We start from the raw sequence: 24,732 nt of genomic DNA on the forward strand, positions 1-24,732 counted from the left end.
GTTTTCCTCTTGATGTCCAAATGGAGGCTAGGCACTAGTTGGGTTTCATCATCACTGGGAGCAGAAGAGATTTTTATTTGATTGAGGGTAAGTAGAAACTCATTCTTCTCCAATGAGACATCAGTTTCCACATGTCCTCAATAGTGGAACACCAGATTTGGAGTTAAACAGGGTCTAGAATCCTGACCCTGGCACCTACTGGCTAGGTGACCTTAGCCAAGTTACTTAACCTCTCTGAGACTGTTCCTTTCTTGGTAAAATTGATGTAACAATATTTTTTTTTGCAGGGTTGCGATGAGAACCAGTTGATCAGGGAGATGATGGGCACGACGTTTGGCACATAAGAAGCACCCAACAAATGGTAGCTACTGAGAGCAATAGGAGGTAAAGATCACTGGATTATCATAAACGACTTTAAGTATCATAAACACTCGCCCAACCCCTGCCCCCTCTCCTAGCACAATGCTGGCACTTTTGAGCCTCAAAAAATTAATAAATGCGTAAACCAATGAATGAATGTGTCAGAGGGCAAAGGACTAGGAGAAAAATGGTAAATGAAAGAAAGAGTGGAAAAGACAGAGAGTAAAAGAGAGAAAAGGGGGAGAGTCATTAAGGAAGACGGAATCTAAAGAGATTCAAAAATAAGGCAGAGAAAGAGAAAGCGAAATGTCAAGAGAACGAGAAAGTTAGAAATGCAAAAAATTGATTAGGATGACAGTTGGCGGAAGAATAAGAAACAGCTGGCTGTTGTTTAGAGTTACAAAGAATTTTATATTAAAGAAAAAAAAGAAGTGGTAACTGCTAATGAGCACGAGGTTTCTTTTTGGGGTGATGAAATGTCCTGAAAGTTGATAGCACTGGTTGCACAACTTGTGAATACAGTAAAAACTACTAAATTATACACTTTAAAAAAGTGAATTAAAAAAAGAGTGAATGTTATGGTATGTGAAATATATCACAAAAAAAGAAGAGAAAGGAATAATTAATTAAAAATTCAGAACGGTGAGAGGGGTGGGAAATTGAGCAGTCAGGGAGGGGCGCCCAAAGATTCTAAGCTACTTGAAACGTTTGCTCAGTTCCTTAACCTGGTTGGTGGGCATACCAGGGGGTGACTTTATTATTCATTAAACTATAGAGATTTGCTTTACTCACACTTTTTTTGAATATATAAAAATATGAAAAATTTCTTTAAATATATCCCATAAGGGAGAAAAAAAAAACAATGGGAGAAAAATAAAGAACAAACCAAGACACAAAAGCCGAAATCTCTGGCACAAAGGAGACGTGGGAGAGCTTAAACACAAAATGGGAACCCTGCGATGGGAGATGCTCATGCCGCCCTATAAGCTCCCAGGGCACTGTGGTCAGCTGTCCCACCCTCTCGCCTATCACCACCCCCCCAATGGCCTTCCTAAGATCTCCTGGGACCACAGAACCCAAGTCCTTATCTCCCAACTGCCAGAGAGGCTGCAGCCTCTCACCCTATCTCTGAGTTGGCCTTCTATGCCCCAATACCGCTCTCCTTTATAGAAAAAAATCCAGCCACCTCCTCTAGGAAGCTTTCCCTGATATATCCACCTAAATTGGTCCTTCATCTGACAGACCCTTTTCTCTCATTCCCTCAGTATGTTGAAATTACTGACCTTTAAATCTCAGAGTCTTTGATAATGTTCCTGTGAGTTTCTCAGTGATTTTAATGTGCATGGGGCCACACTTACCTCTTGCCTGTAAACTTCTCATGGCAGGAAATGAGCATGTGGACCAATTCCCCCAACCAGGACACCTGGTTCAGAGACTTAGGCAACCAAACTGATCTGTGTGGGAACAGAGTCGCTAGACATCAAGGGAAAATCTCTCTCAGAGATATAACAAGTGTCTCTGATAAGCTCCCTTGCAAATAAAGAAGCATAAATAAATGGAATAAAAATAGCTCTACAAAATTCGTATGACCAATAGAAAAATGATCAATGCTATAGAGATAATTCATAGTCAGAAAATCCATTCAAAATATATTGCTTTCCTGGGCCGGCCCAGTGGCGCAGCGGTTAAGTTCGCACGTTCCGCTTCTCGGCGGCCCGGGGTTCGCTGGTTCGGATCCCGGGTGCGGACATGGCACTGCTTGGCAGCCATGCTGTGGTAGGCGTCCCACGTATAAACTAGGGGAAGATGGGCACGGATGTTAGCTCAGAGCCAGGCTTCCTCAGCAAAAAGAGGAGGACTGGCAGTAGTTAGCTGAGGGCTAATCTTCCTCCAAAAAAAAATATATTGCTTTGCTAGTTCTTCCACAAACACACAGGGACAATGCAACACATAGAACAGTGCTCAAAACATAGTGGCACTCAATAAAGGTGTGCTGAATTAGTTAAAGTTAATTAATCTATGTTTTACATCACCTCCTTTACTCTAAACCAGTAAGTCTGAGGTGCCAGTGTGAGGCTCCATCTGTTTTCCAGCACATCCACGATTTCCTTACTCGCACTAGTCAACGTCTGACCGGGAGGAACTGGGCGGGAGAAGGAGCTGCTGGATGGTGGCTTGCCTAGAGAGAGAGGAAGGGAAGAGAAACGTCCACCTGCTACAACCTGACAAGTACCCACGGTGATTTGATAAGACAGGTTGGAACACACTGCTCTGACATCGCTTATCCTTCTGGGTCTGGACAGGAGCAGGCCATGGTCAACCAAAGCTCCCCAGTGGGCTTCCTCCTTCTGGGCTTCTCTGAATACCCAGGACTTGAAAGAATCCTCTTCATCATTGTCTTAACTTCCTACCTCCTGTCTCTGGTGGGCAACACACTCATCATCCTGCTGTCTGTGCTGGACCCCAGGCTCCACTCTCCTATGTACTTTTTCCTCTCCAACCTCTCCTTCTTGGACCTCTGCTTCACCACAAGTTGTGTCCCCCAGATGCTGGTCAATCTCTGGGGCCCAAAGAAGACCATCAGCTTCCTTGGCTGCTCTGTCCAGCTCTTCACCTTTCTGTTCCTGGGGACCACTGAGTGCATCCTCCTGACAGTGATGGCCTTTGACCGCTACGTGGCTGTCTGCCAGCCCCTCCACTATGCGACCGTCATCCACCCCCGCCTATGCTGGCAGCTGGCAGCTGTGGCCTGGGTCATTGGGTTGGTGGAGTCAGTGATCCAGACACCACCCACCCTCCGCCTGCCCTTCTGCCCCCACCAGCAGGTGGATGATTTTGTGTGTGAGGTCCCAGCTTTAATTAGACTCTCCTGTGGGGACACCACATACAATGAGATCCAGATGGCTGTTGCCAGTGTATTCATCTTGGTTGTGCCCCTCAGCCTCATCCTTGCTTCTTACAGTGCTATTGCGCAGGCAGTGCTGAGGATTAACTCTGCCATAGCATGGAGAAAGGCTTTGGGGACCTGCTCCTCCCATCTCATTGTGGTCACTCTTTTCTACAGCTCAGCCATTGTTGTCTACCTCCAGCCCAAAGATCCGTATGCTCAGAAGAGGGGCAAGTTCTTTGGTCTCTTCTATGCAGTGGGCACTCCTTCACTTAACCCTCTCATATACACCCTGAGGAACAAGGAAGTCAAGAGGGCGTTCAGGAGGTTGCTGGGGAAGGACAGGGACTCCAGAGAGAGCCGAGGGAGAGCTGCTTGATGTGCTTTCCCACCGACAGGAGATTCTTCGTGCTTTTGTCAGGAAGTTTGTGTTCCCCACACTCTTGCCCTTCCACATCCGTCAAGCCACAGTAATTGGTGATAGCCACGTGTGTGTGCATATGTGTGAGTGTGTGTACGCACGTGTAAGAGACAGAAGCTGAAAATGTGGTAAGAGGAGGCACGTATCTCCATATGAAACCTTATACGAATCAAATTTAATATTTTCTCTTTTCTCTATTTCATTATTAACAGTCTTCGCCTCCATGAGGTCCCTAATTTTATCATTTCCATTTTTAATTCATCTTCCTGGTCATACATCATTATTTCTTCACCTCCATTTCTAATTCCTACCATATCTTCTTTGCTTCTCCCTCAAGTTTTTTCCATTTCCTTATGTGTCTGTTTTGCATGCTTATTCTATTTTACCCCCCAAATGACAGCAAGGGAGAGGGGAAGCTGAAACCCAGGTAGGTTCAGAAACTCACCCAAGAACCCACAGTATTAGAACTAAAATCCAGGCCCCCCTGCTTTCAGTCAACCTCTCAAATACATACTGTTGCTTTTATACTGTAATCAAACATCCGAGTGTCTTCAGGCTGGAAGCCAGAACAGAGCCTTAGGGAGAAAGCTTAACTTTCCAGTCCTAGTATTTCTTGTTTTACAGCGCCTGCAAATCACAGGCAAACAGCTCAGAGCGGAAACATCTTAATGTTTAGGCTGGCAGGACAATTCTGACAATGCAGACTTTGTTGTCATCTACTGGCAAAATGTGGAATTGCATGTGGCATCCCAGACTCCTGACCTAAGACCTCTCTAAAGGTCATCAGTTCTGTACTCTGCTCAGAAAGATCATAATTATGGAATTGTTATTATTAAGTATTTACATATTGATTATGATATTCCAGGTACCATTTAAAGCGATTGACACATATTGACTCATGTAATCCCTATAACAACACTAGGAAGCAGATATTATTATCCTTTTTCAGATGCAGAAACTAAGACACTGTGTTTAAGTAGCAGATTTAAAATGCAGAGATTTGGACCCAGGAGGGCTGACTCAAGTCTCCGTGCTCTTTTGGTACAAACGGTGCCTCCCCAGCCCAGGTGAGAAGCTTCCATCTCTCGGTAAACTTTGAGGAAATCATCCCAACCTAAAAATACATCTAACTCAATCCCCCAGCTGGAGGTTTGCTTCCCTGGAATAAGAGTTTTATCAAGTGCCTCATAGCATCTCATGGGAACAAGAAACAAAGCATGCTTGGGAAGTTTTTTTACAGCTCATGGTGTGTGTTCCTGGCTTAGGTCCCCCACTCGAATTCAGACTGCAGGAAGGCAAGGACCAGAATATTGCAGAAAATTGGCACTCGTTTAATTCTATAAATCAATGAATGGGTGAATGAAGGAATGAATGAATCTCTCCAAATAACGTGTAAAGGGCTCTGCAGGTACCTTATCTCATAGATGCTGTTTCCAAGCTTTTCCACGGTCATAGCAACAGTACCAAGTTCTCTTTGGGTACATGCTGATAAAATAAGAAAAAGGGAAATCCTACCTTTTTTCTAGTTCCAACACAAAATGGCTTTGACTCAACATTTACCCTGGCATCAGCACAGAACAGCAGCATTAACCTATTTTAATCCTAATCTTCATTTTAGCCATTTGTGTACTAATCTTATTGTCTCCTCAGCCTCATTATTAAACTGTGTCCTAATCTTAATGTAGATCCCTCATTTATATTTAATAATCCTAATCTCAGCCCTACAAGAAATGTTAACGTTAATTCCACTTTTCAAATCACTTACGTAATTTTTTTTCTCATGACCACCTCCATCCTCTTTCTCTCACTGGCACTTGGAAACCTCTATTCTTTTTTGCCTGTTTATCAACTCTCTATGCTCAGAGGCACTGATATTCATGAACAGTAAAATCCTCTTTAGACAAACTCTAGAGAAAATACAACAGAGAATTAAATGAAGCAATCTAAAAGAATCTGTTTTAATGAAACCTCATTTGTTCAATAAATGGTTTAACATAGGCTTTAGAACCAACATCTTATTCTGAATTAATTCTACATGGACAGCTATCTATCAGATACTCCAGAAGAAAATCCAACATAAGTTTACTCAGTCACAACCCTCAAAGTGTCCAGAGAAGATAGAGGTGGTCAGAGACATATTTCCAGCATAAGTAACCGAGACACAACTGAGTTGGAGGCAAATTAGAGGCCAAAGGAATACAAAATAAAAGGATGAAGTGTATGAGTGCTTAGGTGGTGTGGGGAGCAGAGAATTCTTCCTAGAGGTTTGAACCACAGCAGAGGGAACAAAATTAATACGAAATATTTGCTGATTTACAATATGGAAAGAGTTAAGCAAGTTGCGCATTAAGCTGGGAAGATATGAGGGAAGGAGTTACACCAGGGAGATAAATGATTAAGGAGAAAGGTATGGATTATTTTAGAAATTTATAGAAACTACTGAATTGGATAGAACTGGAAAAAGGGATCTCTTAAAGACACTGTAAGATGACAAGATTTAGGTCCCAAGATGGCGGCCACTTACCTAACCACCTAATACAATACGGTCCTGAGTTGGAAGCATTTAATGGACATTATTCAAAAACCTCAGGGTTTTAGTTGCCTATTCAAGTATGGTCACCATCTGAAGCTCTCACTGAATCAAGGATAAGTACTGATGCGTGGGGCCCAGCTCCTGTTGCATCCCTCCAGCCCTCAGTGAAGCCAGCCTTCCTGGTTTCCCTTAGGCGGAATTAATCACTCAGCCTTGAAGGGTACCAGAATATGCCACCCCAAAATAGGCCTCTTCGGAATATGAATTATTTTGAGCTAAAGGCTATTGAGAACCAGCAGGTGCAGAAAAAGCTCTAAAAACAGGACACAAGTTTTCCATTTGTAAAGGAAATTTACATTTATAAAGGTGCCTCCCTCTCCTGTAGCAGGAAGAGGACTCAGCAATTTTTATGAAGAAGGCGAGACTTAAATCTGCATAACAAACCTCACTAAACAACCCTTGTTTACACTTTTCCTGAGTAGCTTCCCATAACCTTCCTCCCCCACCCAGAAGCCCAAACCCCTTTTCCTTTGCTTAGCCAATGATGGAATACAAGCCCCAGTTCTAACCACCCCTGGGTTACCCATCACTAGGTGCCCACATGTATATAAGCGATGCACATATTAATAAACTTGTTTGTTTTTCTCTTGTTCATCTGGTTTTTTGCCAGTCTAATTTACAGGGCCCCAGATGAAGAACCTAAGATGAATAGAGGAAAAAGATTATTTTTCCTGCCCTCCACCCCTCTACACACACCTGGAGGGGGCACTCTGCATGCTGTATTACTTCCACATATGTCTCCTCTCTACACTATCGGTCCCCAGCACAGTGTCTGGCCTATGTAGACCTCAATGTATTCCGCCGCTATGGCCACTTGTGCTGGTTATCTTCGTGAGAGAGTCTCTAGCATTTCCTTCTGTGCTCCAGAGCACCATATAAGTGGATACCATATTGATAAAGTATTTTGAATATCACCACTTTTGGGGAATAAGCCATCAGTAAGTCCATACTCTGATTTCCCTCAAGTCCATGGACCATGAAGTGCAAAGGAACAGAACTCTCTGCTTCAAAAGCCTGAGTGAATAAACAAAAAGGTGCCTGTCCAGAGTGACTAAAATTACGGTGGACCGTGGGAGGAGCCACAATTGGCAGAAAGGGCTAGGTATGGGACTACTGCTGGCCCTGAGGCGTCCAGCAAGAACCAAAGGCTGGTCAGAGGCAGAAAGCTAGCAAATAGACAGGACTGGGTGATCAGCTTGGGAGAGTAGACGGTGTGTGAAGTGGAGTGAACACTGGCTTTGAAGTCTGTAGACCAGATGTGACATATTGTTCTTTCCAAAGAAGTCTGCAACAGCATATTGATCCCATCCCACATGCTTTTTACAGTGTGTCTGATACTCATCCCACCAAGAGTTGGGGACTATGTTTGCTCCCCTTGAATCTGGGCAAGGCCTTGTCTGCCTGGACGATTGGGATACAGCAGAGGTGATGCTATGTGACTTCAAAGGCTACACCAGAAAAATGATACAGCTTCAACCTAGCTGGATTTCTCGTTCTGTCTGTCTGTCTCTCTCTCGACTCACCTTTGGAACATAGTCACCACATCATGAGGAATCCCACGCCACATGGAAAGGCCATGTGTAGGGGTTCCAGCTCTCAGCCCACACCCACTTTAGACCCTTTAGATAACTCCAGGCCCCAGCCTTCAAATCTCCCCAGTCCTCTGAGTTCCTGACCCACAAAAACCATGAGATAATAAATGATTATTCTTTTAAGCCACTGTTTTAGGGTAACAAGTTATGCAACAATAGTAATAATAATACAAGCAGCTTGAATGCTTGCTCTACTCCTTGCTAGCTCTGTGACCCTGGACAAATCTTCCTCTCGCAGAGTTGTAGTCTCCTTGCCAGACAGCAGATATGAGCACAAAACACCTTCCCCACAGGGCTGGCTGTCCTGAGCATCAGAGCTAATAACTGAGATGTCTATCACTCCTGGTTGCTCTCTCAATCTGTCTTATTTATTTCCCCTGCTTACTTACTAACTTCATCTTCCCACTTTTGAGAATGTACATCCCATTAAAGCTCATCTTGCTCACGGCTCTACCCCGAGTGCCTAGAGAAACACCTGCCGCAACTTTCCCAATCAGAACTTGTTGAATGATTGAAAAGATAACAAAACTAACATAGCAGCAAACTGCTCACAAAATGTTCTGTGTTAGTAAGTGACTAAGGCAGGGACGCAAGAGGCCGTCAGGGCAGAGCAGGGGCCACCGAGGTCTGGCAGGCAGTCTAGCCCAGGGTACTCCAAAGTCAGAGAGATCTGTGAAGCCCATCCTGACCAGGGCAGGGCTGGAGATGCCAAGGGAGCTACTCCTCCCAGAACTGCTGAGTGGTGGTCTCATCACCTGGCAACACATCCCCCTTTCCACCAGCAGCCTCTGCTAGCCCTATCATTGGCTTGTTTCCTGCAGTCCTGCTAGCAAAGGATGGCCTGCTCACCCTTGGCCACAGCAGAACTTCTGACCCCTTTGTTTGTAATTGACCACCCACCTAAGTGCAAAGAAAGTGTGAGGTGGTAATTCTCGTCTTTTACGTTCTACCTGGGGCTGGTACATGGATCCTGCTGCTGCTTCTAAAGCCAACTGCTCATTTTCCACACTCCGGGCTTACCTATTCCATAGGCTTCTTCCCCCTTCCTTGAGAATAGTCCACAGTGGGAAGAGGGGAGACTCAAATTAAGTCCAATTGGTCCAAGGTGGATAATCACAGTGGACTGGTTTCCAAGTACTGGTCTCAGGTTTAACCCACCCAAGTTCTCGTGGAATTTCATAAACTGGTTCTTACACAGGATGGTGAAATAACAGGGCCCAGCCAACCCTTGCTGTTCTTTGGCAAAAATGTGAGAATTGCTTAAAAAATCAGTGCCAAAGGGAAAGAGAAAAGTCGAGCTTCAAAAGAGCACTTCTCCAAGAGGACACAAAAGCACTGGGCAAGTTTTTTTTGTTTCCTCTTGGCCATTCAATACTTTCTTTCATTTGGATAGCAATTTCCTTCCAAGATGCTCAGGGTTCTTAGACAAAGCCTTTTAAAGGTGTAAGCACTCAGGGGCCATCTCATCCACTATCTTCGTGCAGTCATCTTTTTGCTGTTCTTAGTTCCTAGGAAGGACCCTGCTCACATCAGCTGTTCAGCCACATGCTCCAGACTCCCAGTATGTGCCCATCACTGTCAGAGAACCCATTAAACAGCAGTGACGGTGGCTAGCATTTACCCAACAGACTCCATTGGCCAAGAACCATCCTAAGCACTAGTCTCTGTATTCACTCTATGGAGGACTAGATGATGATGATGATGATCTTCACAAATGAGGGCATGGAGAATAGAGATTAAGGAACATTTTTGCCTGTGGTGGAAACTGACGCTCTGATAGTCTGACTCCAGAACCCATATTTTTAATGGATAATGTCATCACTCACTAATCTCAACCCTAATCGTGTCCTGCTTTGCTCTGCTAAGCCCTCAGTGGATCAATAAAACACCTCTTTCCACCCTTCCACTTCAATGCCTTTTCATTAACAGGGAGCCCTCTGAACCTCCCTCCTTGGACTGAAGCCCACTCTGTTCACAATAAGGGACAAGGTGCTGAGTCACACTGTTCACTGCTTTATTGAGATTCGGGAAGATCCTTCCCTAAGAGACACCACAGTGTGAATGGGACACCACCTCCCACCCCATAAGTCCATCTGTCCATCTCAACAGTGAAGGGTGCCTTCCTTTGGTCAGGATTCTTACCAACTATCCACTAGAAGCAGCTCCCCAAACCTGCCCCTATTTCTTCTCCCTTAATCATCCTCCCAGATAAACACAAAGCCAAAGGGAGCAATCTTGGGAGAAGATGATTGTGAATGTGGACTGAGGGTGGTACATGAGCACAAAGGAGAGGGCGGAAAGTTCTAGCAGAAGCCAAGTGTGATGAGGAGAGGGTGTGCATGGCCCCACCAAACATGAATTGGGGAAAAGTGCATAACGATGTGCAGGGTGGGCACATATGGCTCTGTTGGAAGAATACAATGATTTTAAGGTGCAAAGGGTAAGGGTACACAAGGTACCGTGAGTACACACAGGGAAAATGTGTAGATGAATGTGGATGTGTGAAAGTACGCAAGACACAACTCAGCATGCCAGACAAATGGCATACACCTACCCACACACTCACAAGGGCACACCCATGACCACGAGAGGGGCATGCGGTAACTACGAGTAAAGGGAATACAGAGGAGCACATGTGACCACAAGAAGGGGGAAGAAACCACATGTGAGAAGCATGTGTGCACATGAGCATGTCCAATTGGAACAAACAGGGGAGGGGAGGATACACGTATGTTGGGAAGCATGAGCACACACAGGGCAGAGGCGAAGAGCATGTGAGCCTTGGCAAGAAGAATGAGTGCCCTTAAGAAGCGAAATTCCGGAGGGACAAAACTTGTGGATGTTGTGGATGGAAGGAGATTATGATGGCGAGAGAAATGGAGAGGCCCCTGTTGAGGCAGAAAGGGCACTTTGGGGAGACCTCTGCTGGATGGGAGCAGAGCACAAAAGCAAGGGAGATAGCTGCAGGGTTGCTGTGGCAACGAGACAGAGGGTGTTGTAGAGAACAGAAAGGTGTATGTGGTGAGGCTGCCAATGAGCCAGTGAGTGAGAAGCTTCAAGCGAGGTACAAACTAAATTATGAAGTAGTAATATAAAATTGTATGAATAAATAAGAGAGAAAAGGGTCTGATTCCCAGAGTATTGGAGACCCAGATAACCCCAGCCTCACAGAGGGGCCCATATTTACAAGAGATGGGATGGGGTGGCATGTTCTTCCCATCTAGGGGTAGAGATCCCCTGCCTCCTCCCAAGCGCCCCCTTCCCCTGCTCCCTTTCCCTCCCCCTCCTGGCCTGTCCTCCCTCAAACTCCCTCACTTGTAAAGCAAATGGACTCGACTCCCATCACAGCTAAGCCGGTCAGGGGGCTCAGCAGGCCCCCTGGGTAGGCCCCCAGAGGGGTCTGGGGGTGTCGGAGGGTGGCGCCGCGAGCGGAGCTGCTGCCGAGACTGGAGCTGATGGCGCAGTTCAGAGACACGTTCCTCTTTCTGGAGGAAGAAAAATAATGGGAGAGTGGGTGGGGAGGAGGGAAAGGGAGGAACGGCAGAGAAAAATGCGGGGGGATTAAAATGAGGACTCAGGGAAAGAACAAGGGGAGCCAAAAGGGCATAGTGGGGCACCAGTGGAAAAAGAGAGATCAGGGAAACAAAGAACGGGGGAGGGGGAGAAGTCAGTGCACATAGCTTCCAATATCTCACACACAGATGTATCAACCCAGTTTTCATATCCCCTACTCTGGCTCCCCACCAGCCCCTAACTACAGCCTGGGGCTCAAAGGGCACCGTGGGTACCTGCCTAGATTCCCTTCACTGGGGGTATGTTCAAAATCCAGCTGCCCCTACAACCTGGCCCCGACAGCCCATGGCCGCCTCCATCTCCTATTGTGGGGGCAGGGGGGTCAAGTCCACAGTGCAGTTCATGCCCCACAGCTCCCTCCACCTGATGAGTCCAACCATCAGATGGAATCCTTGATCAACCTTTCCCCTTCCCTACCCTCCTCCACTCACTCCCTGCAGCTTTTCTCCTGAGACCTTCCCTCAATAGACCACACACACCCCAACCCCTATCTCAGGCTCTGGTTCAGAAAACTCGACCTGAGACTTGGGCCTCCTGGACCCCGCCACCAGCCCTGCCACCACCACACACCTCAGCAATGATCTTCTCCAGTTCGCGGTTCTCCTTCTCCAACAGCCGGGACTTCTCCTCCTCGTTGTTGTTGGTAGATGACCCTGTCTTCATGGTGTCCTGTGCCTCCGACTGCCACTCCCCTCGGGTGATCAGCCTGCGCATCTGCGGGGAACATTTGGGGCATGGGATGCCGAGCAGGGACTGCGTCAGCGATTAGCTGACGGTAACTTGGAATTGGAAAGGAATGAAAATAAGAAGGAAGCTGGGCCCCAAACAAGGGAAGAGTTGGGAGGAGGGGGCAGGGAAAGGCAGGGGAGAGGTCTGGGAAGAAGGGCTGGAGGGCATGGGGTAGGCAGGGCGAAAGAAGACCCCGAACCTCACCTTGGGCACGAAGAGCACAACCAGAGTGATATAGGAGGAGAAAACTATGGCAAGAGAGGCAAAGGCGAAGGCTGCATCCTGTTGGCTGGACAGGATCATGGTGACAGGCGCAGTGATGAGGCACAGGACCTGGGGGCAGAGCATTTTGGGGAGGGTCTTAGATCTGCAGGCTCAGACAACACCCAGGGTTTTCTTCCCCCCAGGAGAGAGTCTATGAGGATAGGTTCCTGGTGAACTTTCCATTTGAAAAAGATCATCCTCAACTCTAGAGTGAGAAGGATCCCAAATAAACTGTCCCAAACTAGTTTCAGCTCTAGGTCAACCCCTCCCTCAAGGCAGGAACTCCCATGATCTCTGTACACACATTCAGGGTCCTCGAGAGCCAGTCCCTGGGCAAATCTGGCAGGAAATCTTGATTCAGACTCCAGCCTGTAAACCACACACAAGTAATTTAACCTCTCTCTTTCTGCCTCCTCATCTTTATAGTGGAGATATTAATATCCACTTCATTGGGTGGTTGCATGAAGATTAATAAGATAGTGTCTGCAGTGTGCTTTATAAACTGTAAAGTGCTTTACATATCTGAGGCATTAAAAACTTTTTAAGACTTCCACCCAACTGATCCCAGATCTAGCGCCTGATTCTTCCCAGACCTCCCCATCAATGCCAGGTGTCCAGGGAACTCACCGCCACATTGTAGATGGCCATGCCCACAGCCCGGTGGTCATTGATCTTCTCAGTGGATACACTCTTGGTCTCATAAGCAAGAAAAATGCCCAGTAGCAGCAGCAGCCCCTTATAACCATAGAAAATGCCTAGGGTGGCAGGAAACGGTCACCTGGGCAACAAGATCTCCATGCTCCCATGCATCCCCATCCTCTCTATGCACTACACCTACCACTGCTCCTTCTTACAGCTCCACAGTAAGAAGGGGGCCTCCTCTCCAATCCAGCCCCTCTGACCTAGCACACCCCTCCCCGTCCACTCCTCTCAATGTCCACCCAACTCGGCCAGATTTCAGCTCTTCCTCCTTGGACTAGAAGCCACATCACACAGGAAGGTGAGGGTCATGAGCAGCTGTCAGTCAGGCAAAGGCCTGGGTCACACACAGTAGCTCACCCTCTTACCTCCAGGTAGGAAGACAGCTTTCCAGGCTCAGGGTAGGTTTGCCATTTATGGTCATAGATCAATAGATAGATTATAACAATAGACAGATTGTTAAAAAGGCCAAAGGGGACCTAAACCCTCACAGCCCTGGTCTTACTTTAGGGAGCTGACCAGACACAGATGGCATCAGGTCTAGAGATGAGGATGAGGCCATCCCCACCGGTCCTTCTGCTGAACACAAGTATTGCCTCATCCCTGCTTTAGACCCTAAGCTCCTCACAGCAAAAAGAATCTCCTTCATTCTCAGAGAAGAGTAGCGCAATGACAAAGAGGAGAACATTTAAACTGTGTTGACATTAGCTCTCTGTCTCTTTTTCCAAAGACCCTTCTCCCTCCAAACCTGCTGTCCTTTCTCCATCCCCCTGCCTTTGCTGCATCATTCCCCTCCTTCCCCCACATCCCACACACCAAGCCACGTATTCATCTTCCTGGAGCTGCAGTGCTCCAGCTGGGGCAGAATCGACACGTCAATATCTTCCTTCGGTTCCTCCTTGGCAAAAGTCTAAGGGGGAAATAGGGCCACAGGAAAGATGGTTGCCATTCTCCCCTCCCCTCCCTACCCCTGCTCAGTTCCTGACACCAACTCTGCCCCCTCTTTCCTATGAGATCCTCAATAGTGAGGCCAAATTCCACTCAGGCCTGGGGATGTTTGCCTAAACACCTTGGAAATGCTTGTTCCCCTTCCCTCCATGATGCCTCGAAAGTCTACACATTTCCCGGATCCCCACCACGTCCTTTCTTCAGATGAACCCAGAGGCCTCTGATGGGGCTCCTTCTAGGAAGGAGAGGAAAAGCTACTGATATGCAGAGGGCTAGAAAGCACTCTCCTACTGGGTGGCTTTGCTCCTCAGGACCACATGCAGCCCCGGAGGTCCTGAGCACTAGTGAGCCCTGCTCAGCCTCCTGACCGCAGTGCCTCCTCTTATGCGGTACCTCAATGGTCCGGTGCAAGGGGTCTACAATCTGCCAGATGGCAAGAGTGAGGACATCCATGCCCACCAGCAGGCCCACCGTGGCATACAGCTTCCAGGGCTCCAGGGTCTGGGTAAACATGGAGCACAGGCATGTTGGGGAAAGTCCTCTAGGCCCCAAGAGCCAAGGAGCTAGGGGCTGAGGGACAGGAAGCAGCTCACCTTCCTCCACTCCTTCTTTTCCTCCTTCTTTGTAAAGACTGTGTGGACCCACCAGATCTTGGTGAACATGGAGCCATAGCCCAGACTAAAGCCCAGACCCAGGAGCCAGAGGCGGGCCTAGGAAAGGAAAGAGGGCAGGGCAGAATACATTGGGGCAGTAGGTGGGACTGTGGTGAGGATGGGGCAGGGCTGTAGGAGGGAACAGATGACAAGGCAGGCAGGATGCAGCCCGTAGGGGACAGTGAGGGGGAGGGGAGAGACAGCAGGGCATGGTCTCCCTACCTTTAACAAATTCCTCCCATCCATTTTCTATTTTGCCTCCAAGGTGATCTTGCTAAAACCTCCTGGTTTTAATGGCCAATCACTTCTGACTGCTCCCCAGTGCCTACAGGTTGCAGCCTGAACACCAGATGTGGCACAAAGCACTTCACAAAACAATCCCAGCCACCTTTCCAGGCTCATCTCCCAGGAGCTCACCTACTCCAAGCTCCAGCCATGCTGAACTGCTCGCTCTCCCTTGATCTACCTTCTTTTGTGTCTTCGCTAGCCACATGACATTCCCTCTGCCCCAGTGCAACCACCCTTTATTTCTCCAGCTGACAAAATCCCATGCATCCTTCAATATTCAAATGCCACCTCTTGTGAGGTCCACCCAGCTACTCTATGAGCTGCTTTCTCTTCTTTGCTCCCACAGCACTTTGCACAGATCCCTACTCTGATACCTCTCATACTGCACTGCAGATAACCGTCTGCCTCTCCCACTGCATTGTGGTCTCCCTGGGAACAGACATCTCCTGATGAATTGTATGTGCATGTATGTGCAAATGCCATGTGCACAGATGCATGATCAGAGCAGGCACAGTGCAGATGAAAGAGAAGGAGTGAGGAGGAGCAGGAAGAAGGGTGAGTGTTTCCCATCAGCATTACAGAGAACTACACAAATATCACTGTTGAAGCCAGTCTTTCCCCACAGCCCCAGAACTTTCCACGTACCAAAAGTCCCGTAGGCCCTCCCCCTGAGTAACAGTGATCCCTTCCCCCTAACTCTTCCTGCTGTCAGTTCAGATCTCTGCCTCCGTCCTTCCAAACCCCAACTAAGGCTCCCACGGGAAGTCCACAGTTTTTGTTCTCAGCCCCCACACCACACACAAGCCGCCATTGTTCAGAGTTCTTTGTACAGACCCCCTTCCTTTGCCTTCACTGCCCCCCTCCTTTTGTCTGCAAGGCCTGCCATGGCAACCTCGGAACTGACAAGTGAACTACGGAGTGAAAAGGCTGGAGGCACAGAAAGAAGGGACAGGGTCAGACAGACACCAGAGGGGTGATGTTAGGAGAAGGAACAGGGACAAGAGTCGGGGAAAGACAAGAAGAAGGAAAGGCAGGAAACTATATACATCGCAGAAGGTGCTCCTGAGTAGGTGAGAGAGCCACATCCTGCAGGGGATCTGCCCCCCACTCCTCACCTGGCAGACGAAGGGGAACTGGTTTCTCCCGATGTGGTACCCATCCAGCCCCAGAGGGAAGACGGCAGCTAACGCCAGCGAGCAGCCCACAGCAGTCAGGTTATTCAGGTTGGGCTGTGAGTTCTGGATGTAACTAGGGCAGAGGTGGGAAGGGTGGGAGAGGAAGAGCAGGATTACCCCTCTACTCCAGGGAGACTCAGCTCTCCAAATGCCACACGACAGCCTGACCCAACCTCTGGGCCACAGGACAAAGGGAGACAAGCTCGGAGCTGGCAGCAGAGCCTTGAGAGACAAAGCCGATGGGTCATAGGGCTAGAGACAGGGCTGCATGGGTTTCCCCCACGGGATCCCCTGGCACACACTCCATTTAGAGCCCTGCACCATGTTACCTGGCCCCAAAGCTCTTTTACGTTCAGTTAGCTGCTTTGGGGCAGAGATGGGAGTTATATCTGGCTCCCCACTTTCTTTCTCAGTGGCCACTGGGAAGCAGGAAGTCCGAGTGGAAACCTTGATGAATCGTGGCCTCAGGAGTCACACAGCTTTTATTCATACTCCCCTCAAGGGACAAGATTGATCATTATCTTGAAAGGCAGACAGGACAAGGAAAATGTCAGAAGAGAAACTTACCGGACATGGGAGTTGTAGATGTTAAAGGACAGACAGACAACAGCTAGGACAATGCCCAGGCTGGAGAGAACCGAGACGGAGATAAAGAGTTTCTGTGACAGGAAGCGGAACGTCTTGATGACCAGAGTCTGGTCAGCTGGGGGGGACCCTCCTGCATGACACAGGGGAGGGTGAGGAGAGGGGGAAGAGAAAGGAAGGAGGACAAAGGATGAAGGTGGGACAGGAGAAGGGGTGAAGAACAAGGGTGCTGACGGACAGTCAGTCTTTGGCTCTGAGGACATGAGGCCCTAACTGCCCTGAATAGGGGTTGTTGCAGTTGGAGTCCTCACTGACGCTGGGGCTTTGGAAACAACTGGAAATGAGATGAGAGAATGGAGCGAATGTCCTGTCTAGAGGTTGAGAAAGGCTGAGGTCTATCACCAAAGTTGCAGAGTCTTTTTTTGTGTTGTTTGTTTTCTGTGTTTTTCTGTCTTTCTTCCAGCAAAGGAAAATGGGAGGAGAAAGATGGGGACAGCTAGAAATAATTTTTATGAGGTGTCTCAAAATTCAGATCAAAAACTGCAAAAGACAGTTGTAGAATCATAAAGCTAAAGAGCCTCAAAATATCTAGTCTGGCCTCCTAACCTTAGGGAGAAAAAAAAAAAAACTAATCTGTGAGTTTAACACTGGAAGGGTGATAGTCCCAAAGGGAAGCTCAAATTTGTCAGAGTTCACAAAAAAAAAAATTAATTTCAATTTGCTTAGTTTAAAAAAAAACAAGTGTAATTTAGGCCATGCAGCATTTATAGCAGTACAGAACGCTGTCCTAAATTCAAATCAAAAAAAAATTTCAAAACTCCAGCATTTCTGGGAACTACTAGATTTCAGCTGGGCAGGGCAGATGGCAGCTATCATCAGTCAATGACTGTGCCTCCTCTCCACCCTTAAGATGCCAAGCCTTTATTTTATCAGTAGGTCCTTCCTTTTGCCCACCTTTAGTATCTTTCCTATTTCCTATTATTTAGCCCACCAAGTACATGAAGAAATAATTGCTTCCTTTCCCTCTTTTTAAGCACATTTTAGCAGAAGACAGTTATATGAGCTTTGTATCCTCTCCTATAGTTTAAGCAACGGTTTTCTTGGCAGAGATGAAGAAGCAACTCTAGGCTTGAAGTAGCTGGTTCAGATACATCAAGGCACCAGAACATCTGGGAAACCCAAATGGAGTTTCCATTTCCACTCCCTGCCCACCTCCTGCCTCTAACCCCCAGTTACCCCAGCAATGTACTGTTTTTAATAGTGCATTGCTACCAACTGCCTATTCCCTCTCCAAATACACCAGTCTCTCCTACCTACGTATTGGAGGTATTATTCCCTTTCTCTTAATCCCGACCCTTGGCCCATCTCCCCGGCACATTTCAACCTAATGGCGCCTACCATCCCACCCTCATTCAAATGCATGACCCTTTTCCTTGATCCTTTGGAGGGGCTGAAGGAAAATATAAACAGAATCCACTTACCAATCCACTTATCTGTTTTGGACCAGGAGAGATCATCCTTGGTGCTGTCATAGTAGCCAATCTTCTTGTAGCTGCCACCTGGGGAGATGACAATAGAAGGAGTGACCGTGGGTAGGTGAAAAGCCCATCCTAGGCATTTTCAACTTCCCACTTCCCTAAAGTAGCTTTCTAAGGTTGTATCTGATTTTCCCTTCACCTGAGCCCCTGAAGGATACATGGAAGGACCTGAGGAGTCGTTTGAATCAGCAATCTGACTTAAAAACAATATAAGGTGGATCCCAAGGCAATTCCTATAAGAATATCTTATATGTTTAAAGCCCTTCAGTGAAGAAGGCTCGACAGTCTGTCTGCCACCCATTCCACAGCCTCACACCTCTCTCGGCAAGATGTCTCTCACTTTGATTCTGGCTTCTAAAACTTTAACATATTTCTGCTTATTCTTCCCCTCATGATAGAAAGAATCACAAGATCTATTTTCCCAGTGGCTTTTATTTTAATTTTAGAAATTTCTCTTCCGTTGGCTTGGGTTCTAATTCCTTAGACCAGTTGCATCTGCCTCTTAAAGAGCCACCAAGTGAAATTCAGTCCCTTCTAAGATTTCTGTCCTAGAACTGCCCTAGTTACCATAACTTTTCTTTCAAAAGCCAACTCACACCCCTTTGACCATGGCTGAAGTCCACTTCTCTTGTCCCGGTTACAAAGAAGATCTGAGAGGATGTGGGAGGTGGGGAGAAGGAAAGAAAGAAACTTTTCACGGAAGGCCAAGAAATGGCTCTCTTGGCCATGCTGTAAGAGGCTGAGAGTGGGGTGGGTTGAAAAATTAACTCATAAAAGTTTTGCACATATATAAGTATGCTAAGTTATAAGGAAATACAATCTAGGAAAGCCAAACTACACATACTACAGAAAAATTAGGAACGCTTGTTTACATAGCAAGGAAATTCAATGGATTCCCTTTAAAAATAGCAGATTTCCCAGATTCAGCTTTCCTTGAGGCCATGGGTATGCAAGCAGTAGGTCATTAACCCCTCAATCCAAGCTACCCAAAGGAAATTTCTGAAACTAAAATGGGAAGCCAGTGGGAAAGAGAGTAGCTGTTTTCAATTGCCCCTTTTCAAGAACACAACCACTGCAACCCAAGGAAACCCACCCACACGTAAGCTTTTTGTTATTACTGCTGGTATTTAACAGCTTGATGAACACAGTTAAATGAGAAGGGCAGGAAGTGGGGAGGCACCAAGGCAATCTTGTGATGTCTCCCAGTATTCTTCTCCCAGATGGCATCCTAGCTCAGCCCCTGCCTGGTCCCCCTGACATCCTCGTCCCCTCCTGCCCCTGCGCTCACCCTGTAGCTGCTCGATCAGTGTCCATGCCATCCGAGAGCCGCTGGCATCAAACACCACATGGCCCTGAGGGAGAGGAACATGTGGAGAAAGGCAAAGGGGATGAAAGCAAGAGTGAAAAGAGAACATTAGGGCCTCTTTGAATCCTTATGTTTTTGATGTAACTGAGCTTCTGAATGAATTCTATTTATGGCATTTGCCTGCATATAGGACATACCCCAGATGCCCATACCCTAGATTCTAGAAACATTATTCCTTTGAGAAGAAGCTTCACCCATGAGACTTGAATGGGAAAAATCCCCAGATAGAGCACCAGGAGACCTTGCTTCTGGCTGTGCGACCTGAGCAAGTCACCAAATCCCTCTGGACACTAATTTCTCCACTTTAAAAAGAATAAGGAGAACGACCTTTCACACTGTTTCCTCTTTTAAAATTCTATGATTCTCGTCTGACTCACAAATATCGAACTGAAAAGAAATGAGGGGAAGGGTTGAAAGAAATGGAATATACCGTTTTTCTCTTCTAGTCTCTGGTGGGTTTTTCTGCTTTGGGGTCCCTACTTCCCCGATCTGAGACTGATTATTGCAGAGGTAACCGGGAGAGGGAGAATGAATGTTCCCAGGAGAAGGAGCCTCTGAGAGATCTCTCTCTCGATGGGAGGACAGGGGAGTATGAAGGAGGCTGCCGTAACTCACGGAGACACCCTCGAAGGATGAGGAGTTCATCGCCCGGTAGATTTGGTCAGTAATCGTCTGGTTGTTGTAGTTGAAGTCTTCCAGACGCACACCCGAACGGCCGCCCCCTCCAGATGTCTTGTTCAGGGCCAATGCCAAGGCCCAGATGGCATCATAGGCCAGGGGTGCCTCCTGGAAGCCACCTGTCTCCTCAGGGTGTCTTTTTAGTCTCTTGGTCAGTTTCTCCACAAACTCCTGGGATGTCTGGGGAGGGAGAACAGGAGGAAAGGATTGGAGTAGAGGAAAAGGGGGGACAGGCATCTGATTCTGACTCTGACACTTCAACTTGAATGGATGGTTTGTGTTCATGTTGTCAGATTGAACATATGTACATTCAAAATCTGTAACTATACCCATATGTCTGTCTTAGATCAGAAGCTACCAGACTAGAACAGGGATTAACTGGGTCCCATGGCCTTAGAGTGTACAGCTGCTAGCTCAGAACTACAAACAGAGAACTTTAATGAATAAACACTGCATAATGAATGGCAAAGGACAGAAAACAGAGAGAGAGCAAAGCAAGAGACATGGATATTCCAATGAAGAGCTGCAATGTTGATGTTCTCTCATCCTTCAGACTTTCTTAACAGAATTCACCCAGGACCTAACAGCTCCTCCAATTCTGAAAGATCCTAGAAAAGGTGACACCACAGCCTTCCTCACTCTGCTTGTCAATCAGGAAGAATTTTTTTTGAGGAAGACTAGCTCTGAGCTAACTGCTGCCAATCCTCCTTTTTGCTGAGGAAGATCGGCCCTGAGCTAACACCCATGCCTATCTTCCTCTACTTTCTATGTGCGATGCCTACCACAGCATGGTGTGTCAAGCGGTGCCATGTCCGCACCCGGGATCCGAACTGGTGAACCCCAGGCCACAGAAGTGGAATGTGCGCACTTAGCTGCTGCGCCACCGGGCCGGCCCCAGGAAGATTTTTCTTTAGTGTGCTAACTTCTTGCCATCCTCCTCTGCTTTCAGTTCACTCTTAGAGGGGTTTCAGAAGACTGAGGATAGCAGAAATAGCTTTCACATTTTTTTTTTAAGATTTTATTTTTTTTTTCCTTTTTCTCCCCAAAGCCCCCCAGTACACAGTTGTATATTCTTAGTTGTGGGTCCTTCTAGTTGTGGCATGTGGGATGCCACCTCAGCATGGCTGGATGAGCAGTGCCATGTCCGCGCCCAGGATTCAAACCAACGAAACACTGGCCACCTGCAGCGGAGCCCACGAACTTAACCACTCGGCCACGGGGCTGGCCCTCACCTTTCACATTTTTGAAGTCCATTATTCAATTCCTACCCAAAGCCCTCCCAAACCTCAATTTTCTTTTTCCAAGAAAGCTGAGAAAATGATAGTTTCTTTGACTCAGTCATGAAACGGGTCGAGAGACCTGAATTTCTACAGCTGGCAGTAACTTTGTTTGGCTAATTGCTTCAGTTTTGGGAAATGTTTTCCATATTATGGAGAAAATCACATCTGCCCTTCCTTCCCTCCCAGAAACCATACAAAGGAAGGCTCAGTGGCCATCTCCTGGCAAGGCACAAATAATAGACAGGGGCACTACATATCTCTGTTTAGATTTGCAATGTATTAACATATACACACTCTAACAAAGGAATGAATAGGTGAATGAAGAAGAAAGAATCTTTGTTCCCCATGCCCTGCCCACTTTTCTTTATATTTAACTTTCTGGAGGTGGGGGGAGTGGGGAATGGAAACGATGTATGCAGTGTGGTGCAGGGGAAACAGCCTGAGCTTTAAAGACAGACAGGCCTCTGCCCTACTACACTTGAGGTCAGAACCAAGTTCCATTCTGCTCTTAATCTTCAGTATCCAGCACTGCACCCATCCCATGATGGACAAAGAATAAACATCCATTGGATTAGAGCAGTGAAAATGCTTTGTATGATAGTATAATGGTGGATACATGTCATTATACATTTGTCCAAAACTATAGAATGTACACCACCAACAGTGAGCCCTCATGTAAACTATGGACTTTGGGTGATAATGATGTGTCAATGTAGGTTTATCAATTGTAACTGCTCTGGTGGGGGATGTTGACAATGGGAGAGGTTATGCATATGTGAGGGCAGGGGGCATATGGGAAATCTTCGTATCTTCCTCTCAATTTTGTTGTGAACCTAAAACTGCTCTAAAAAGAAAAGTATTTTTAAAAAACGTCCATTGAGGGGCTGGCCCCGTGGCCGAGTGGTTAAGTTCGCGCACTCCCCTGCAGGTGGCCCAGTGTTTCGTTGGTTCGAATCCTGGGCGCGGACATGGCACTGCTCATCAAACCACGCTGAGGCAGCGTCCCACATGCCACAACTAGAAGGACTCACAACAAAGAATATACAACTATGTACCAGGGGGCTTTGGGGAGAAAAAGGACAAAAATAAAATCTTTAAAAAAAAAAAAAATGCCCATTGAATGAATAAACAGATGGATGGATGGATGGATTCCAATTCTAACTAATCCATCTCAGCTTCTTGTAATCTCAAACAAGTTATTAAACCTCACTAATTTGTTGCTCAGCTTTAAAATGGGAATAATACTAACTTCCTTGAAGAGTTATTATAAGGATGAATAATAACATGTATAAAATGCTGGTTTTAAAGTAAGCTACATTTTCTCTTTGGGAATTTCTCTGTCTCTCAACCTCATCTTTGTTACTGATACTCGGCTCTATAATATTTCAAGTCCTATATCTCCAACTGTCTCTAAGTTATTTGTAACTATATGATCAGTGATCTCAAATTCAAAATATCTAAGACTAAGCTTGGTCTTTCCTCCTCCCCAACACTCCCCAATACATGAGACTGAAACTGGAATCACCTTAGACTCTTTCAAATCACCAAGTCCTCTTAACTCTTTTGTTGAAATGTTTCATTAATATTATCCCTCACTACACAGAATAATGTTAATAATAATAATAATAATACCCAACATTTATATTGTCCTTACTATCTACTGGGCTCTTTCATAAGATACATATATCAATTTATTTAATCTTCAGATAACCCAATGAGGTAGATCCTATTTTTATACCCATTTTAGAGATAAGAAAACTGAGGCACAGAAAGACTTAACTTTCCTGAAGTTATACTGCTAGTGCACGGCAGAGCTGGGATTCAAACCCAGGCAGCCTGGCCTCAAGTCCATACTCTTCCTAACGATCCTACACTGCCTCTGTAAGTACAAATGCCCCTCTCCAAGAGCACCTGCTCGACAGACAGCTAGGCTGACATTTTCTGAACAGTCCTTCAGCCTCCAAGTCTACCCAATCTTCAGTTCAAAGTAAATACTGCATCATAAAATCACCCAAATGGGGAGGGAATCATCTGCTCTGCATGATGCCGCCTCCTGCCCAGAGCCTCATCCTCTCTGCTGGCTCCAGGTCACTACCACTAACACGCTTGGCCACTGGGAGCACCACTGCCCCTCCATGACTAAAGTTACAAAACACATCTTTCCCCCTTGACTCAGCAAAGATATGGTTATAAATTTTCTAATGGAAATGTTACTAGGCAACTTAAGGAAAACTGAACAACAACAAAAATTCTACAACCCATGGAAATCAGTGACATAACCTAGTACAAATTCATGATCCTAATTTTTTAATAGCGTTATATGGCTGTCTCTATATGTGAGAGTGGATGCTCAACAGTGACCTAAAATGTGTATCCTCAGGTAGCTTTTTATTTTGTATTGTACCCAGGGCTGATGGGGCCTCTATCCCGACCGGAATTTACTCACAATCTTTTCCCCAGGTATGCCATCTCCATCTTCCCCTCTAGCCCAGAGCTGTAATGTTTCTCCAAAACCACGATAGCCCCCTCTCCTATAATTGGCTCCTAAAGACTCTCTAAACCAGAGTTTCTCAATCTCTGTGCTACTGACATTGTGAGCAGGATAATTCTTTGTTGTGGGGAACTGTCCTGTGTACTGTAGGATGTTTAGAAGCATCCCTGGCCTACCCACTAGATACCAGAAACAAGAATGAAAATTGTCCCTAGACATTGCAACCTCTGGTTGAAAACCACTTGCTGTAAAAGGAGGTCCACAGACCAGCAGCATCAACATTCCCAGGAAACTTGTTAGAAATGTAAATTCCCAGCCCCCTCCCGCCCCCAGACCTACTAAATCAGAACTTCCAAGAGAAGAGCCCAGAAATCTGTGCACTAACTAACCTTCCAGGTGGTTCTGAAGGAAGGTAAAGTCTGAGAACCACTGATCTAAACTCAAGGCCTTCCTTACAGAGTGAAGGCCACTCTGTTTCTTTTCTAAATCTCCACGGCTCTGGGCCCTAGGCCCAACCCTTGCTTCTGATCCGCTTCTCTTGGTCCTGGTTGAGTCTGCTATAATCCCTTCCCTAGTCAGTTGTAGAGACTGCTTCTACCCTCTGGAAAATCT

At 46.6% G+C, this 24,732-nt stretch overlaps 2 protein-coding genes across 8 annotated transcripts in view; one reads left to right on the forward strand and one right to left on the reverse strand.

Annotated features, from left to right (window-relative positions):
- The first annotated feature begins 280 nt into the window (after window positions 1-280).
- LOC103566020 (olfactory receptor 2H1) lies at window positions 281-5,341 on the forward strand. Its single transcript, XM_070584288.1, has one exon. The coding sequence runs from the start codon at window positions 2,673-2,675 to the stop codon at window positions 3,624-3,626; it is 954 nt and encodes a 317-aa protein (XP_070440389.1). The 5' UTR covers window positions 281-2,672; the 3' UTR covers window positions 3,627-5,341.
- A 4,505-nt stretch (window positions 5,342-9,846) lies between these two features.
- Window positions 9,847-24,732, reverse strand: part of GABBR1 (gamma-aminobutyric acid type B receptor subunit 1) — a 29,136-nt gene continuing 14,250 nt past the window's right edge. For 3 of the 7 annotated variants that reach the window (XM_070584281.1, XM_070584280.1, XM_070584283.1), the window contains 12 exons: window positions 20,287-20,529; window positions 19,594-19,657; window positions 18,249-18,326; window positions 16,750-16,900; window positions 16,123-16,255; window positions 14,660-14,776; window positions 14,460-14,567; window positions 13,935-14,028; window positions 13,047-13,174; window positions 12,360-12,488; window positions 11,997-12,140; window positions 9,847-11,338 (listed from right to left, as the gene is read on the reverse strand). In XM_070584281.1, the coding sequence (XP_070440382.1) occupies window positions 11,165-11,338; window positions 11,997-12,140; window positions 12,360-12,488; window positions 13,047-13,174; window positions 13,935-14,028; window positions 14,460-14,567; window positions 14,660-14,776; window positions 16,123-16,255; window positions 16,750-16,900; window positions 18,249-18,326; window positions 19,594-19,657; window positions 20,287-20,529 (1,563 nt within the window). In that variant the 3' untranslated portion in view covers window positions 9,847-11,164. Of the gene's footprint in view, window positions 11,339-11,996; window positions 12,141-12,359; window positions 12,489-12,723; window positions 12,789-13,046; window positions 13,175-13,934; window positions 14,029-14,459; window positions 14,568-14,659; window positions 14,777-16,122; window positions 16,256-16,749; window positions 16,901-18,248; window positions 18,327-18,901; window positions 18,956-19,593; window positions 19,658-20,286; window positions 20,530-24,732 lie in introns of all 7 variants that reach the window. The other 4 variants (XM_070584279.1, XM_070584282.1, XR_011529674.1 and 1 more) reach the window with 3 other exon arrangements.

Source organism: Equus przewalskii, chromosome 19, assembly GCF_037783145.1.
Source record: "Equus przewalskii isolate Varuska chromosome 19, EquPr2, whole genome shotgun sequence".
NCBI lineage: Eukaryota > Metazoa > Chordata > Mammalia > Perissodactyla > Equidae > Equus > Equus przewalskii.